The sequence below is a fragment of the Callorhinchus milii genome, unplaced genomic scaffold, assembly GCF_018977255.1.
Source record: "Callorhinchus milii isolate IMCB2004 unplaced genomic scaffold, IMCB_Cmil_1.0 Scaffold5, whole genome shotgun sequence".
Taxonomy (NCBI): Eukaryota; Metazoa; Chordata; class Chondrichthyes; order Chimaeriformes; family Callorhinchidae; genus Callorhinchus; species Callorhinchus milii.
The window spans coordinates 10,565,964-10,580,537 of NW_024704746.1; the positions used below are offsets into that span (position 1 = coordinate 10,565,964).

Here is a 14,574-nt window from a genome sequence, read left to right on the forward strand (position 1 = left end):
GGGGCACGGCTATGCTTTTCCATCACAAGCTTAGTATTTGCATCCAAGCAGCATATGCCCTGGCAGGATTTCTTACAATTAGTTCATTTGGAGTGGATAATGCTTCCCCTAAATGACTGGGGAGTTATTCCAAAGGGACTAATTTACTATATTTCCAATCAGAAAGGGATTAAAATTGCACAAAGCATTTTAACAACTTTGCCAGTTGTGACTGTACAAAGTTTAAAAATAGCCTTTGTGTTCCACAACATGCAAAACACATGGTTTTGTTTTCTTAATGCTAAAGGCATTCCAAAGATTTTGTTGTCAAATCGGTACTGTACAAAGTAATGCACAGGAATAAACTATTAGTTTTATTCAACTGTACATAATTGCCAAACTTAAAGAAAAATTTCTGCTCGCACTGAATTGCCTTCAACTGTACTGCCTTCCGATGGTAAAGCTCCACTGACTGACTTATTGTTCTGGCACCTGAACCTCTCTTCTGGTGATGATACACTCCTCTCTCGTTGATTATCATGTGCTAACGAATAGAGGGGGAAAGAAAAAAGTAAAGATGGGCTAACTCAATTGTGTAAAACTGCAACTTTCTATTATTGGCTAACATAAAATTTCATAAGGAACAATTCAGGTTTTCAAATTCGGTGCAGATATTTTCAACATAAATGTATCTCAAAAATAGGTCAGATAGAAACCCACCTTCTGCAGCAGACAACTGAAAAGACTTGGAACGAATGAGCGGGTACGACGTCCGCCTGCGAAGGTTTAAGTCATCGTAGGAAGAAAAACACCTATACAATGTAAAAGAACTTTTAAATTATTTTTTACATCCATCTATTACCCTCATCACATCAGAAATAAATCATTACACAGAAAGTTTTGGTTAAGAAACAGACCATTCAGCCTAACTTGTTCATGCTAGTTTACACTCCACATGAACCTTAATCCCACCTAATCCTTGCTCCATCCTTTCATAAAAAAATAAAACATTTAAGGCATGCAGTTGTTCTAGCAAGTCCTCTGTAAGGATCTGTTGTATGCACCACATGACAAAGTAAAACATGTTTCTACAGTTTAATAGTCTGGTAACCAGTTTCAAACTTTTAAACTATATTAAAAAAAATCCTACCTTTTGGGGCTTGGGTAGTGATTGCTTTTAGGAATTGTAATCGGGTAAACATCCTTCGACAAAGAGACATTCCAGCAACGCTGCGCACACAGAAGTAAAGCTAGAATTATGCAAACAACTAAGGAAATCACAAGGTAGTTCTGGCGGTCAGACACCTGGAAGAGAAAACAGTAAATTAGTAATTTAATCATCATTTTCAAACAAAAACATTTAAGTTAGAAAACTTTCAGTTTTTGCCTACTTAACAATACCTCTAAGATTCAACTGAAATCTCCCTAATCAAATATTTGGGTTAATTAGCTCAAGGTATATTATCTGCTGGATACTTCTCAAAACCATTGGTAAATGAGAAAACCTAATAATTTGGAAAAAAACAAACTTTGTACTTTTAGGATATAATTTATTGGTGTTTCTTTTCTGTTGATAGTTCAGAAATGTCATTTCTTTTAAAAAGCATATACTTTATAAAGATCTTAGTTTCCATATCATTTCAAACAAATATTTTGAAGCTGACATTTACCTCAACTTTCAGATTTTCCATTGCGTGGGACAGATTTCCCACCAGCTCAGTCATATTTCCAAGCTGTGCCTGGAGTAAACCAATTGCTTCAGTTTGTCGCTGATCCTGTAATAAGAGAAAAAACATATTCAACAAAGTATCATCTTCTTCGGTACATTTTCAGTTCAAATGTACCAAATTATAATGCGAGTCTGCTTGAGAGCTCTGTTTAGACTAAATTTCAAGACTTTTCAAATGCAAACTGCTGAAATGGGCATCTAGAATTGAGACATGTAAATTTCAGCTAACTAAAATCATTCCTAACTTTTGGAATCCAGTTTTAAAAAAGCCTTTTTTGGAAAACAATACATTTGATCGACAGTCCAGTCATATCAGTTGCAGGGAATACCTTTGCAACTATTTCGAGATCTAGCGGGAACATTTGGAGAAAACATTCAAAAGGACTGCCATAGATTTAGGCTAAAAGTACAAATTGGGCTTTCTAAAAAAATTGTTTGAAAATATGGTATTACTTATTTGCTGGACAAGTTGATGCAGTGATTATTTTCCTGGATTTTGAGAAAAACAGACAACTGCAATAGAGTTTCGACCTACAATGAGAAGTTGTACAACAGAGGAAACAATGAACAAAAAGGGACTGACTTCAGTGTTTAAATGAGCTTTTCCTATTGTCAATTCTTCTTCACCAGTAAATAATCTTCACAACATTCAATCAATGACCAGTGCAATAAATTACCCAACAGTAAACTAATTTAAGCATAAATTTGAGTAAGGTATTAAACCTATAAATAAATGCACCTTATTGTAATCCTTCAACAATGCACTTTTGCTTGTTTGTAGATAACGTTTCCTACCTGTCTACTGAGATTTTTGACTGCTTCAAGGGATGTCTGTGACAAAAACGAACAACTATTGTTTTGAAACTATATCCATGCATTATTTTGAAAACCTATTTTATCTGACTGAAGAAACCTCCATTGATTTTGCATTTGTATGCATCTACACATGGCTTTAAATATTCAGTGGTTGAAAGAAGTGGTTTGTCAGATGAATGCGTTTCACCCACAAATTTTCAGTTAATTCACTTTACAGCATATTCTGTGAAGTGATTTGAGACGTCTAGAGGACATGAAAAGCGCTACAACATCAACTTGGATTTATATAGCACCCTCCACGCCGGACGGCATCTCAGAGCGCTTCACAGTAAGGAATCCCGGGGCCAAGCCAGGGGTAGGGGGAGGAAGGTGACCAAAGGTGCGGTCGAAAAGAAAGGTCTTCAGAAGGGACCTGAAAGTAGGAAGAGAGGGGACGAGGCGAAGGGAGTGAGGAAGGGAATTCCAGAGCTATATCAAATGCAAGGATTATTATTATTATTAATATTGCATAAACACAATCACGATTTTCTTTACTAAATATTGCCAAGGTAAGAAATGGATCATCACCAAAATATATTACACTGAATTTTTAGAAAACTTTTGACAACTGAGGAAGGATTTGAGGCATTGATCAGATACAAGAGGCAAGAATGTTCAAAAAGATACAGGAATTTCTCCACATCTCAAATGCATGTCATACGTTGCATTTAGTATAGCAATTATCACATCAAAGTGCTTCATGGGATTTACTGTTAAATGGCAAGACTGTGTTCTCTATAGCTTCCTGGTTCATGGGCCTGTGTACCAGCCCAAGTGGCTATTTTTATTTACTCCACAGGCACCATCCAAAATACCTCAGCCATTTTTCAAGGCTGACAGTGGGGCATCAGAAACAAATCCAAACTATTTTTGCTTGACCCACATATACATGCATTTTTGTCAAGCCTCATAAGATACGAATCAGGAGCAGAAATCCTGACTATCTCTTCCCCCTCCATCCCTAAACCTGTGACAGAGGCTATGGAATTTCTTCCACAGTTGAGATAACGAGCCTCCAACGAGGCTCAGACCAGCGATACACAGGACCCTTTCTGGCCTATATTCCTCAGTAGTGCACCACAGCGTATACAGACACAGAGCTTGAACTCTGTAAACTCTACCATCTGCAGAAAATATTGGTGAAATAAATACCTTTTCCTCTGCCATTCTTGAAGTGTTTTGTAATTTTATAATAGTCTTATTAAATGCCTTCTGCATTTCTTCCATTTGTTTGCGATACCTAAAAACAAAAGGGCAAAGTTTGAAATCCTGAATGATGGATAAATACATTTATAAATAGAGGCAGAGTTCAAAAGCAAGTAAGTTCTTCTAAACCTTTATAAGTCACTGGTTAGGCCTCAGCTGGAGTATTGTGTCCAATTCTGGGCACTACACTTTTGGAGGATATCAAGGCCTTTGAGAGGGGCAGAGAAGATTTACCAGAATGGTACCAGGGATGAGGGACTTCCATTATGTGGATAGACTAGAAACGTAGGGATTGTTCTCCTTAGACCAGAGAAGGTTACGGGAAGACTTAATAGAGGTGTTCAAAATTATGAGGAGTTTTGATAAAGTAGATAGGGAAAAACTGTTTCCACTGCCAGGTGGGTTGGTAACAAGGTGACATAGATTTAAGATAATTGGCAGAAGAGCCAGAGGGGAAATGAGAATTTTTAAAAAATTACACACAGAATAGATAAGAGATAAATGTCACAAATAAGGTTGTGATGGTCACAAACTTCCATTTCACTTAATGCACATACATTTTATCCTATTAAAGCTCAAATCTTTGTTGGAATGAAACAATGAGCTTACAACACACTACTATATACGCAATCTTGTTAGTCACGATTACAAAATATTGCAGAATATTCCCTTCATCTTATCTGAAACATTCTTATCACACAAGGAATTCTACAGCCCTTTGTTTGCTCTCCCGCAAGAGGTGTCCACATTGCCAGCTTATACAGCCACCAATAGCATGGAAGTTCTGCAGCCAGTCATAATTCATCAATGTGGAAATTGCACAAGTTCAAATGGCTGCATGCATACATAGGTGCTCGTGTTGCCAAGAATGCTTTGTATTTTACCTGGTGTGCGCATAGGGTAGAAATTCTACAGCAATGATACCCTCAGGATAACATATTTGAAGAAATGTGTGGGGCAATAGCAATACAGATGATGCAAATGCAGTATATGCTAAGCGTTTTTAAAAAACAGCCAGATTCATTGTCCAAATAATGTACTTCAGGAAAGATAGGTCTGGGATTTCAACTGAAAACCCTAAAGTAGCTTAGTTGGCAGCGTACGTGTAGGAAGTGCATTATTATGCAGTAGTGTTTATTGTGTATTATGTGTATGTTCAGTTAAGCAAGCTGTAATGCAGTGAAAACCAAGGACTTGTGAAAGAGCAATATACCACAATCAACCAGTGACTCTCCTGAGGGTATTTCTCAACGAGCCCAGTAACAACCAAAGTTGAATCTGCTTTTTAACATTTGCTGAATAGTTGAGAACCACACCACCGCAAAACTAGCATGTTTTTCTGCTGACCCAGTAGTGTCTAACAAACAACTTCTACTGCAAAGCTTTTACATACAATACAGTTCATTTTAATAAACAAATACTACTAGGCGCATTCCAACAAAATAACTGTTTTTGTTGTTCTGATCAAAATACTTCACAAACTTAATAAAGGGCCTAAAGCTTGACTACTACAGACACATACACACCGTTGGCTCAGTTCTTCTAGATACCGACTGCTCAGAGACATATTCATTTCTAATGCCTTGATACGGTTGTTAAGTCTCATGAAAACAGATTCCTTTTGGTTGGATCCATGTACTTGATTTCCATTAGTGTATCCCATGTCTGTAACATTGTGCATCTCGGCATAGAAATCAGTAACTGACCGGTTTAGTCCATTGGAGGATGGACCAGACAGAAGAATGTCCTCTGCTACCTGCTCTTCATCTTTCATTTCTGTCACAGATGAAACAGCCACAGGGGAAACAGGCACATCTAAGTCTGAAGGTGGCAATGGCTGCTCAGTTTCTGCTGGGAATCCTCTTCCACCACCAATTTCATTCGGTACCTCAGTAGCTGTAACAGCGAGCACATCTGTACCATCAATTGTTTGTATGGCTTCTGTAGGAGTTATTAGTACTGGAACAGAGTTTTGGTTTTCTTTCGTGGATCCACTTAGATCAATGTTTAGCTTTATCTCACTAACTGTTTCAGTTTCTAACATTGTTGAAGCTTCCTCTGAAGAATCTTGGTTTTGTGTAGCCTCCAGTTTAACTTCTGTAGTTTGAATGGATGTAGTAAGCTCTGAGTAGAGATGCATCTGGTCATCCAGTTTACTTGTGAGAACAGTATCAGAACTTTGAAGAATGGCAGTATGTTTGACATCAGGTTTTGTATCAGACGTGCTGACAATAGGAGAATGAGAGGCAGGTGGAGGATGACTGGGTTCCAATTCAATAAAATCAGTCCAATTAGTTAAATTCTCTGATAAAGTACTACTGGACTGTGCTTCACTGGCACTTTTAGACCCCTTTGCAGGCAATGAGCTCACTGGTTCCTCCTCAATTGCCTTTTCAGTTTCATTTGCTGAAGCAACTTCTTCTTGAATAGTTAGAACCTGCTGAATGGCAGGAAGTACTTCTTCTTTTGGCTTAACATTGAGTGTTTTGCTGCGCTGGCGCTGAAGAGCCACGATGACCGAACACCACTTGTAAATGTACTCTGAGAAACTAGAAATGCAGGAAATAAGTGGCAGATCGCTGCAGTAAACCTGTCTCTCAATGTCATACCAACTGTCTCTATCATCTTCCTCATCTTCAGGTTCCAGAAGAATGACAGTGGACTGTCTATTCAGTGGCTCTTCTTCTTCGTCTTGGACGAGCTGCACAATCAGGTTTTCCTTGTGAGTTACTACATCAGGAGAGTCTGGTTTATCATCTTCTTTGAATACTGGTTGATCAATAACAGTATCCAACCTAAGGATACAAATAAAGATTTGATTGAGTTCATAGAATTCATCAACTGTAAAGTACAATGCCATTTACTTTACTTTTAAACTCAATTGTAATAAGCTTTTTCGTCAGACAAACCATACACAGTCCAAACATAAATGTCACTTAATGTAGAAACAGACACTTTCATCATAGAAGGCAGGTATTTGGTTCATTGTGTCAGTGTCACTGTTTTGTAAATCCCCTTTTTGTTTTATTAATCCCACTCTCCAACTCTTTCCCCATATTCCTTATTATTGCTCAGGTGCTTATCCAAGTCTCTTTTCATTCTATTAATCACCCTCAATAACCACTTGTGGTAATGAATTCCCCAACAAACTTCTGAGCAAACAAAGTATTTCTAACTACTCGCTAAATTGGTCTAAGAATGCCGAGACCATGCTCGCTAGTCACTGATTTCCTAAGAAAATATTCCTCCATACATACGCATTTACTTTGAAATGGCACTTCGGAATCTTAAAATACTATTTTCTCAGTCTCCTATGAAATGGTATTTCAGAAATTTTAAAAACCTAGGCCACTCTTTTAAACAAAAATATTTGGTTCATCTGATTAAAGATAAATAGGAAGGAAGAAAGGATATGTTCTGTCACATTGTGATCAGAACCAGTGACATTAGTCCAGCAAATGTTGACAAAAATCACTGTTAATGAAGGCTGCCTTTATGCTGATTTACACTTTCTGTTCCACATAGTTTTGAATCAATATATATATATATATATATATATATATAAAACATTTCATTTTAGTTCTGTACAAATGGCTGTTTAACATTAAAAACTGGTCCATTGGAAGCTCCCACCCGGACTTAAGTGGACTAAATACAGCACAATTCACATATAGGTGTGATTCACACTGCATGTCCAGTGGCAAACTGCTATAAAATTGTGTTGACTAACCATCGAATACAAAGTAAAAACCACAGCAGTTGACAAGTTAACTCATTTCAACTTCAGCTCACAAGAGAACTCCAGATCAGCATGACCTCAAGCTAAATATTTGCAATTCTTTGCCTACAAACATATTCTGCATACCTCATGGCTTTGTATATACAAAATTATATGCAGTATCCAACATATCCAAATTTCTATGAAGTTGGATGCATTTCAAGAAATAGGTTTAAACCACAATCATCATCAAGGAGGACTAGCATCCAATGGCATTCTGTAAACATTTACACAATACTCTCTTGATGTTCTGGGAACACTTTAAAGTGCAATATTTCCTCAAGTGAAATTGGAACAAACTACAAGCCTTTTCTTCTCCAGTCTCATTTACTCTTTGGTTGCTATTTTCTCAAGACTATAAGATGGAATTTTGATGGTCATGATATTGCTTTAATTCTGTAATGCTGTGAGAAGTGTAGTACAATTCAAACCAGTGTCAATGGAATGTGACAGTCCAGTCAGATTCTTGACAGTATAAGGAGGAAGTGGTTTCAAGAAAACTGTGTTGCATTATAAGCAACTGATATTGGTATGGCTCTCCTAGAAGTTATTAGACAGTCAAGAAACTTTCAGAGAGCTACATTTTTTCCCAAAATGTTAAGTTTTCTGAACACCCAGCTTTAACAAAGCTTTTTAATAAAAGAACTACCATCTGTGAACTTTAATTATAAATGTCTAACAGTACTCGATGCAATTAGGAAGAGGAAGCACAAGTCAGGTTGCAGGGCTATGTTCCTCTATCGCTTTCAGCATTAGATCCTCACTTCGAGCAGTAAATACATCTCAACAAGAAACAAACCCAAGGAAAGAGTTATTAACTGAACTGGTACCTGAAACTACACTAAGACCTTCACATTAAAACACAAATGACTTACTCTGGTATAGTTGAAGGGGTAGAACTAGGCCCAGGTATGTCCAGTTTTGCAGTTTCATTCACTGATGTTGTACTTCCATTAACTGAAAGAAAAAAATCTTATTTAAAAGATGCAATGCATGAAAATTCACAACGTTTTTGGTGGAATCTAACTTATGTTTTTCTACTGGAGGTAAAGTAGTGAGTTATTTACCTCCATAACAAATATGAATACTGTATATATTGCACATGGAACCATGTGGTAACCATAACCAGTGGTCTAGCGCTCCAAGATGATATCCTGTGTGGAGTGCGCTATATAAGTGCAAGCTATTGTTGTCTAAAATATTGTCCTTTCACCCCTGCCAAGTAAGCTCGACTCCCCCTCAGTGGGAATCTGTTATCTTGCCATAGTCTTAAGTGAGAGAATGTAGATAGAGGGCATAGAAATCTGGGATAACTTTCCAAAGATTTCTTGGGATTTCAATTTGTAGTTCTCAAAAACTGGCACCAAAATCAACTTGATTTCCCATTTATGTGATGGCGTCCTAATCTTTTTGCTACAAAGTCTAATAAAAAAATTGCACCTGAACCTCAATCTTTATAAACTTGGTTGTTAAGTTTTTAATTAAAAAAGTTTGACTTGACTCATTTGATTTTGAGTTATGCAGATATCAAAAACCTTTGAAGCAACTGTAAAGATTTAAACCATGTGATATGAAAGGAACATGAAACCAAACATTAAGAAAACTGAATGAATCATTTATATATCAATAGATGCCAACCTAATCTAACAATTTAGAGGGTTTTAAATTTACAAATTTGAAATGTTGGCCAAAAGGCCGCTGTGCTTCCTGGTTCAGCAGGTTATTGTCTGTGTAGGAGTTTAGAGGCATGGTAAATATTTCCAAACTGTTTAAATGAGTTATGTTTAAACTGTGCAGTTTGATGAACTTTAGATAGGAACTGAATTAGTTTAATTTCTCCCATTCTACTTTAACTTTTTGAATACGTGTTTCGCATCGGGTCAGTCTCAAGATTTTCAGCTGATATCTTCCCACTAACAATACTCCTTTTCATTCCATCTCCAAAATCGTTATTAGCATCTAATTCTCATAATCCTCTTTAGCTGGTTTAATTAATGCTTCTATCTCGTGCTCGCTAATCTTCTATCTAGTTTCCTTTAATCTTCCACTTATCTAGGCCGGGTTCTTTACTGACAGTCTATTTCACCCATTTATTGTTTTGCAAAGATTGAAAATGTGTTTTAAAACAGGTTCTTCCTTTTTTGTAACCATCTATTACTGGGATTAGGATTTTATTTTTGACACAGAATAGTTTAAGAATCAGAGTTTAATATTTTGTTTTAGAACTATGACGTGTATATGCATAAACATCCACTGAACCTTTGAGGCCATTTAGGTCCCATTAAAATTATATCATACATAACCAAGTCTGCTTCTGTCAAACCTCCAAGGAAAAGATTCTTGAACATTGCAAATTCATACTCATTGTCAATATTTCCTCAAGTGTTTGAATTGAGATTTTAGCACTGTCATGCTTGAAGTGTTCAGATTCAATAAACTGCATCTTTCCAAAGCTACAAAAAATATTATGAAATAGTAACAGTGAAGTTTCTTGGCAAAATAGAATGTCCACTTATGTGATGAAGTTCTAACAGACAAATACTATGTCCAAATTTGCACTTGAAAGAAAAACAAGTTATCATTGCCTAATTGAAAAGAACTCGACATTTCTGCTCCTCCCCACAAAAAATTTTCATGTTACCTTCAGTTTGAGATATTTCCGCTGGATCTTTTGTGGCTCCAAGGATATTAGCAGCTATGTTTACCATATTTAGAATGACATCTGTAATGAGACAGTAGCACATGCAGATCTTTACCAAAAATGTTTTGCTAAGCAGGGCTGACATTTCAAAGCATCCACATTTGTGTTGAAATCAGATTTCATATAGAAGAAAAAAAACATGCAATGCAAAACTTTACCAGAGAGTAGAAAATACCAGAGATCAGGTCATTCAGAAGGGTCTCTTGTAACAAAACAAAAATAGTACTATTTTCTTTGTGAATTCATCTATGACTGTCATTCATGAATACATGTACATGGTTTCTATTAGAGACACTGAATTTAATGTACTCTAAACTACAGATTTCATAAAAAGTCAAATAGTGGAAACCTCTGATCAAGTAGCTCAGCGCCAATCTCAAACCAGGACCCTGCCTCATCTTTCATCTTTCTATTGCAGCCTTTGAAGTAGAGGCTAAACAGCCACAGTACTGTGTACAACTAGTTCAATTCCAGGCAGGGCGAAACCTTGGGCAAGTTTCCTTACTCCACACGCCTAATAATAATCCCTCCAAAACCAAAAAAACAATAATAAATTGGTCATTTTCAATCTACGACTCTTTGTGGGACATTGCTGTGCGCAATTGGCTGCCGCGTTCGCCCACAAATATACAGTCAATTCACTTTACAGTGTGTTCTGTGAAGCGCTTTGGGACGTCCTCCCGACGTGAAAAGCGCTATATCAAATGCAAGGATTATTATTATTTATTATGATACCCACATTGAAGGACTACTAATAGTAACTAACATGCCCACTGCCACCATTATGAACAAAGATGGACTTGAAAGAAAAACTAAGCACATGTCAGCTTCAAATGTTTAGCTGCAAACAATGCTGCAAAAAATTTACTCTGATGCTAGTAAAACAGGCTGCACAGCCTACAGCTCAACTACAAATTATTTCTACAGGTCAACTGAAAACCATTTGCAATCTGTATCACACAGCAAACACACACAAGCTGGGCAGGGAAGCTAGCAATGCTGTCAAGAATCAACAGGCCACACTTGGAGCAGTAGCATTTGTTCTTAAGTTTCAATGTTATAGCCATCAGTGGATGTAGCTTATTTTCAAAGTGTTTATAATGATTTACAAATTTTCAGAACCATTAGCTTTTAATGTATTTTTGTACTTTCAGTCTGATGTGACCAAGTGTAGCCATGTAGTAAACATTTTGGGTAATTCCTTGAGATTTTGCTTATGGCCCCTTTTTCACTTCATCTAAAATTGAAAGGACCAAATAGTTTGAAAAGAATGATTACATTTTGTAGAAACATTTAATATACCAACAGACAAATTAAGTAGCTTCATGGCATCAGCAACAATAAATCCTTAAAGACCTTAACATTTAGGTTTAAAATCATTTGTATTCTGTGTAGAGTACAGTGGACCAATTAGGAAACTGGCAGCAAAGGGAGTCTTCTTTCACATGGTCTGATTATCAAGAAAAAAATAAAGCTAGTTTACAGTAATCTTGTGTTTAAGGATCTCAAGTCCTGCCAATGATGCAGAAAGTACCCACTGAAAAGAAATCACTTTGAATATTGTGACAGCAACTTCATAATGCAGAAAATAAATGAATATAGGGTTCCTGCCTTGTAAATTAAATTTGAAAAAAGTATGAGGAGATAATAAGATTAAATCCCAGCATTGGGCTAAGGGAAATATTGCTGGCTCTAGTATAATACCTACAGGCAAAAAATGTCCAAACGTCATCTTGGATGCCCGCTACTATTAACTCTTCAGTTGAAGGGGCACTATTAGGATGTTAAGTAAGGACATGATTCAATTGAGTTGCAATGAGTCTTTCCCCTATATTCTTTCTACAATCTCCAACTACGTTTTGAGACAGTCTGCTTACACTCACACAAAGTGTGGTCACTTAGAAACACCCTATGCCATGGAATAGTGAACGGCAGAAGGGAAAACTGAGTCAGATTTCTTCAGGGTGGAAATTGAACGGCATGAAGAGATAGGATATTGACAGGCTGAGCAAAAAGGAAAAAGTTGAGAAAGGCAACATTTTAATACTACAAAACACTACAGAAAACAACATTTTCATATTGATAGGGAGGGGCAATGTACAAAGGCTCCATTAAAACACTTATAAATCTGGGGTCAGAATTATTGACACTATCCCTTTTACAAGAGGAAAAGGAAACTCACTTTTGGCAGAACCAAGTAGATTTTTGGATGATTTGTCTTCTCGTGTTCCATAATCCAATGGGTAATCTGTTTAACAGCAACGACAACACAAAACATTTTCATGATAGCTACAAGCAAACACTGGATAGCATTTTGCATAATGAATTTGTCTAAATTTCCCAAACCAGGTAAGACAATATAGATCAACACCTTTTAGATTAAGGAATTAGCTTCAGATAATGCTGCATTGGAGCAGCCATTGGGTGAGGAGGAAATCAAGGAACTAATCTTAATTTTTCCCTTCTCAAACCAATGGGGAGAAATGCATCTCTTGGCATTGTCAGACACACAATTAAAACTGGAATTTATTGAAGTGAGATCCTTTAAAATAAGGCATTCCAATACTTTACAGCATTAGGATTACTTTTGTAGAACTACATTCTTCTCTTTGTTCCCTAAAATACACAATACATTGCCTTATCCAGTCAAAATGTTTTATATAATGAATGAACCTTTAAATGCAGAAGTTGTTATTTAGGTTACTGCAGCAGCTCAGTGGCTTTGTCTGAGTTTACAGATTTAGTGAAATCCAGTGCACCTGAAACATTCAATGCTAATTGTGCTACAGTACATACATCAGTCAACAAAATCTGCCACAGCATTTCCAATTCAATTAATTGAACAACAAAATGTTTAATTCCAGGTCGAGCCAACAAAGACTGGTGTAAAAGTACTTATTTTAATTGCAGTAATTGCAAAACCAAAAGTGTGATAACTATAGATATCTTGACACGTTTCTGTCAAACTCAATGGTTTGTCTTGCAAAATGAAGGCAATTACCTCCTATTATGGAACTTATTGGTGTGCAAGTAAGCGTTCAATCAAATCTCTGCATCTGGTTCGTCTCCCCCAGAATAAAAAAATTTCAATCAATACTGTTATACATTGCAATGATCAGCTTCTAATTATTCCATGCATATCTCATTTACAAATTGTCAGAATGCAGACTTTGATACTGGATGTATTCAGGGCTTTGTAATGCCATTTAAATGCATCTGCCGTTAACACTTTTTGAAACTGAGTAATGCAAGACCATTATGTGAAACACGTCACAGCAGTCAGATAGTCATGTTGTGAGAAGGAGAAATAAAAGTTGAGTAATGCAATTTAATGCTGCTGAACATTTATAGCAGGTAGGTATCAAAGAACAAGCAGTTCACGCCTTCCAGCTAAAGATGCTCCAACAGGAAATAACAGACACTGTGGATATAAAGTTTTAAAAAATCCATACCATAATCTTCATCAAGGTATTCTAGTCGTTCTGTATTGTATTGAGAATCAGCAATTTCTTCGTATTCCTCTACCATACTGGTACCAAACACCCTGCATAAAATAATTATCACTTCCATTGTAAAATGATTAGAATATGCATAAATATGACTTCTATGTTGGGTACCAGCAAGTTTATATCAGGTACATTTTATTTTAAATAGGAGAATTCCCAATGAAAAGCAACACAGTAGAATATAAATTACAGAATATGAGACCACTTGGCCATGGGGCCAAACTGTCACTTATTCACCCACGAGAGCCAACTATACTAATTCCGTATCTCAACTCTTTCCCTGGACTATTTTACATTATTCCTCTTCAAATATTTATCCAACTCCCTTTCAACTGGAAATAAAATCTATGTCAAAGGAACATATATATTCCATCTAAAAAATGTTTAATTATCTAATTGTTTTGCCTTTTTTTTAATACATTGACTAGAAACACCCTAAAAAAGCGATCGTTAAGTTCAATTAACGCTAGTAATGTCAGTCCATACGATAGAAAAAGATTTAAATTACTATAAATCAAATATTACTGTTTGGTCATGCAAGCAGCAAACATTGAGAAACTTACCTTATAAGACTAAGGGGACAAAAGTGTTCTGCTCCAAAGTGTGACACCAGTTCCACCTGCAGGATGAGAGATGCTAAAATAAGCATTAAGTAATAAAACAATTTAACTTGCACAAATAGGAGAAAATGTGAAGGTGGTTTTGGAAATCATTTTTAAAAAGCTTGAATATGGTAAGGGCAGAGAACACACAGAAATGCCATTGTAAATCAAAAATGTAAATTAGGCAGTTTAATTGTATTCAGAACCAACAAACTTTG

At 36.4% G+C, this 14,574-nt stretch overlaps 1 protein-coding gene across 5 annotated transcripts in view; it reads right to left on the bottom strand.

Moving 5' to 3' along the window:
* suco (SUN domain containing ossification factor) overlaps positions 1-14,574 on the bottom strand; it is a 43,916-nt gene that overhangs the window by 2,856 nt on the left and 26,486 nt on the right. For 4 of the 5 annotated variants that reach the window (XM_007895614.2, XM_007895616.2, XM_007895615.2 and 1 more), the window contains 10 exons: positions 14,318-14,373; positions 13,701-13,792; positions 12,431-12,496; positions 10,189-10,269; positions 8,423-8,504; positions 5,296-6,564; positions 3,716-3,803; positions 1,650-1,754; positions 1,130-1,284; positions 700-791 (listed from right to left, as the gene is read on the bottom strand). In XM_007895614.2, coding sequence (XP_007893805.2) covers positions 700-791; positions 1,130-1,284; positions 1,650-1,754; positions 3,716-3,803; positions 5,296-6,564; positions 8,423-8,504; positions 10,189-10,269; positions 12,431-12,496; positions 13,701-13,792; positions 14,318-14,373 — 2,086 coding nt within the window. Of the gene's footprint in view, positions 1-404; positions 524-699; positions 792-1,129; positions 1,285-1,649; positions 1,755-3,715; positions 3,804-5,295; positions 6,565-8,422; positions 8,505-10,188; positions 10,270-12,430; positions 12,497-13,700; positions 13,793-14,317; positions 14,374-14,574 lie in introns of all 5 variants that reach the window. The other variant, XM_007895617.2, reaches the window with a different exon arrangement.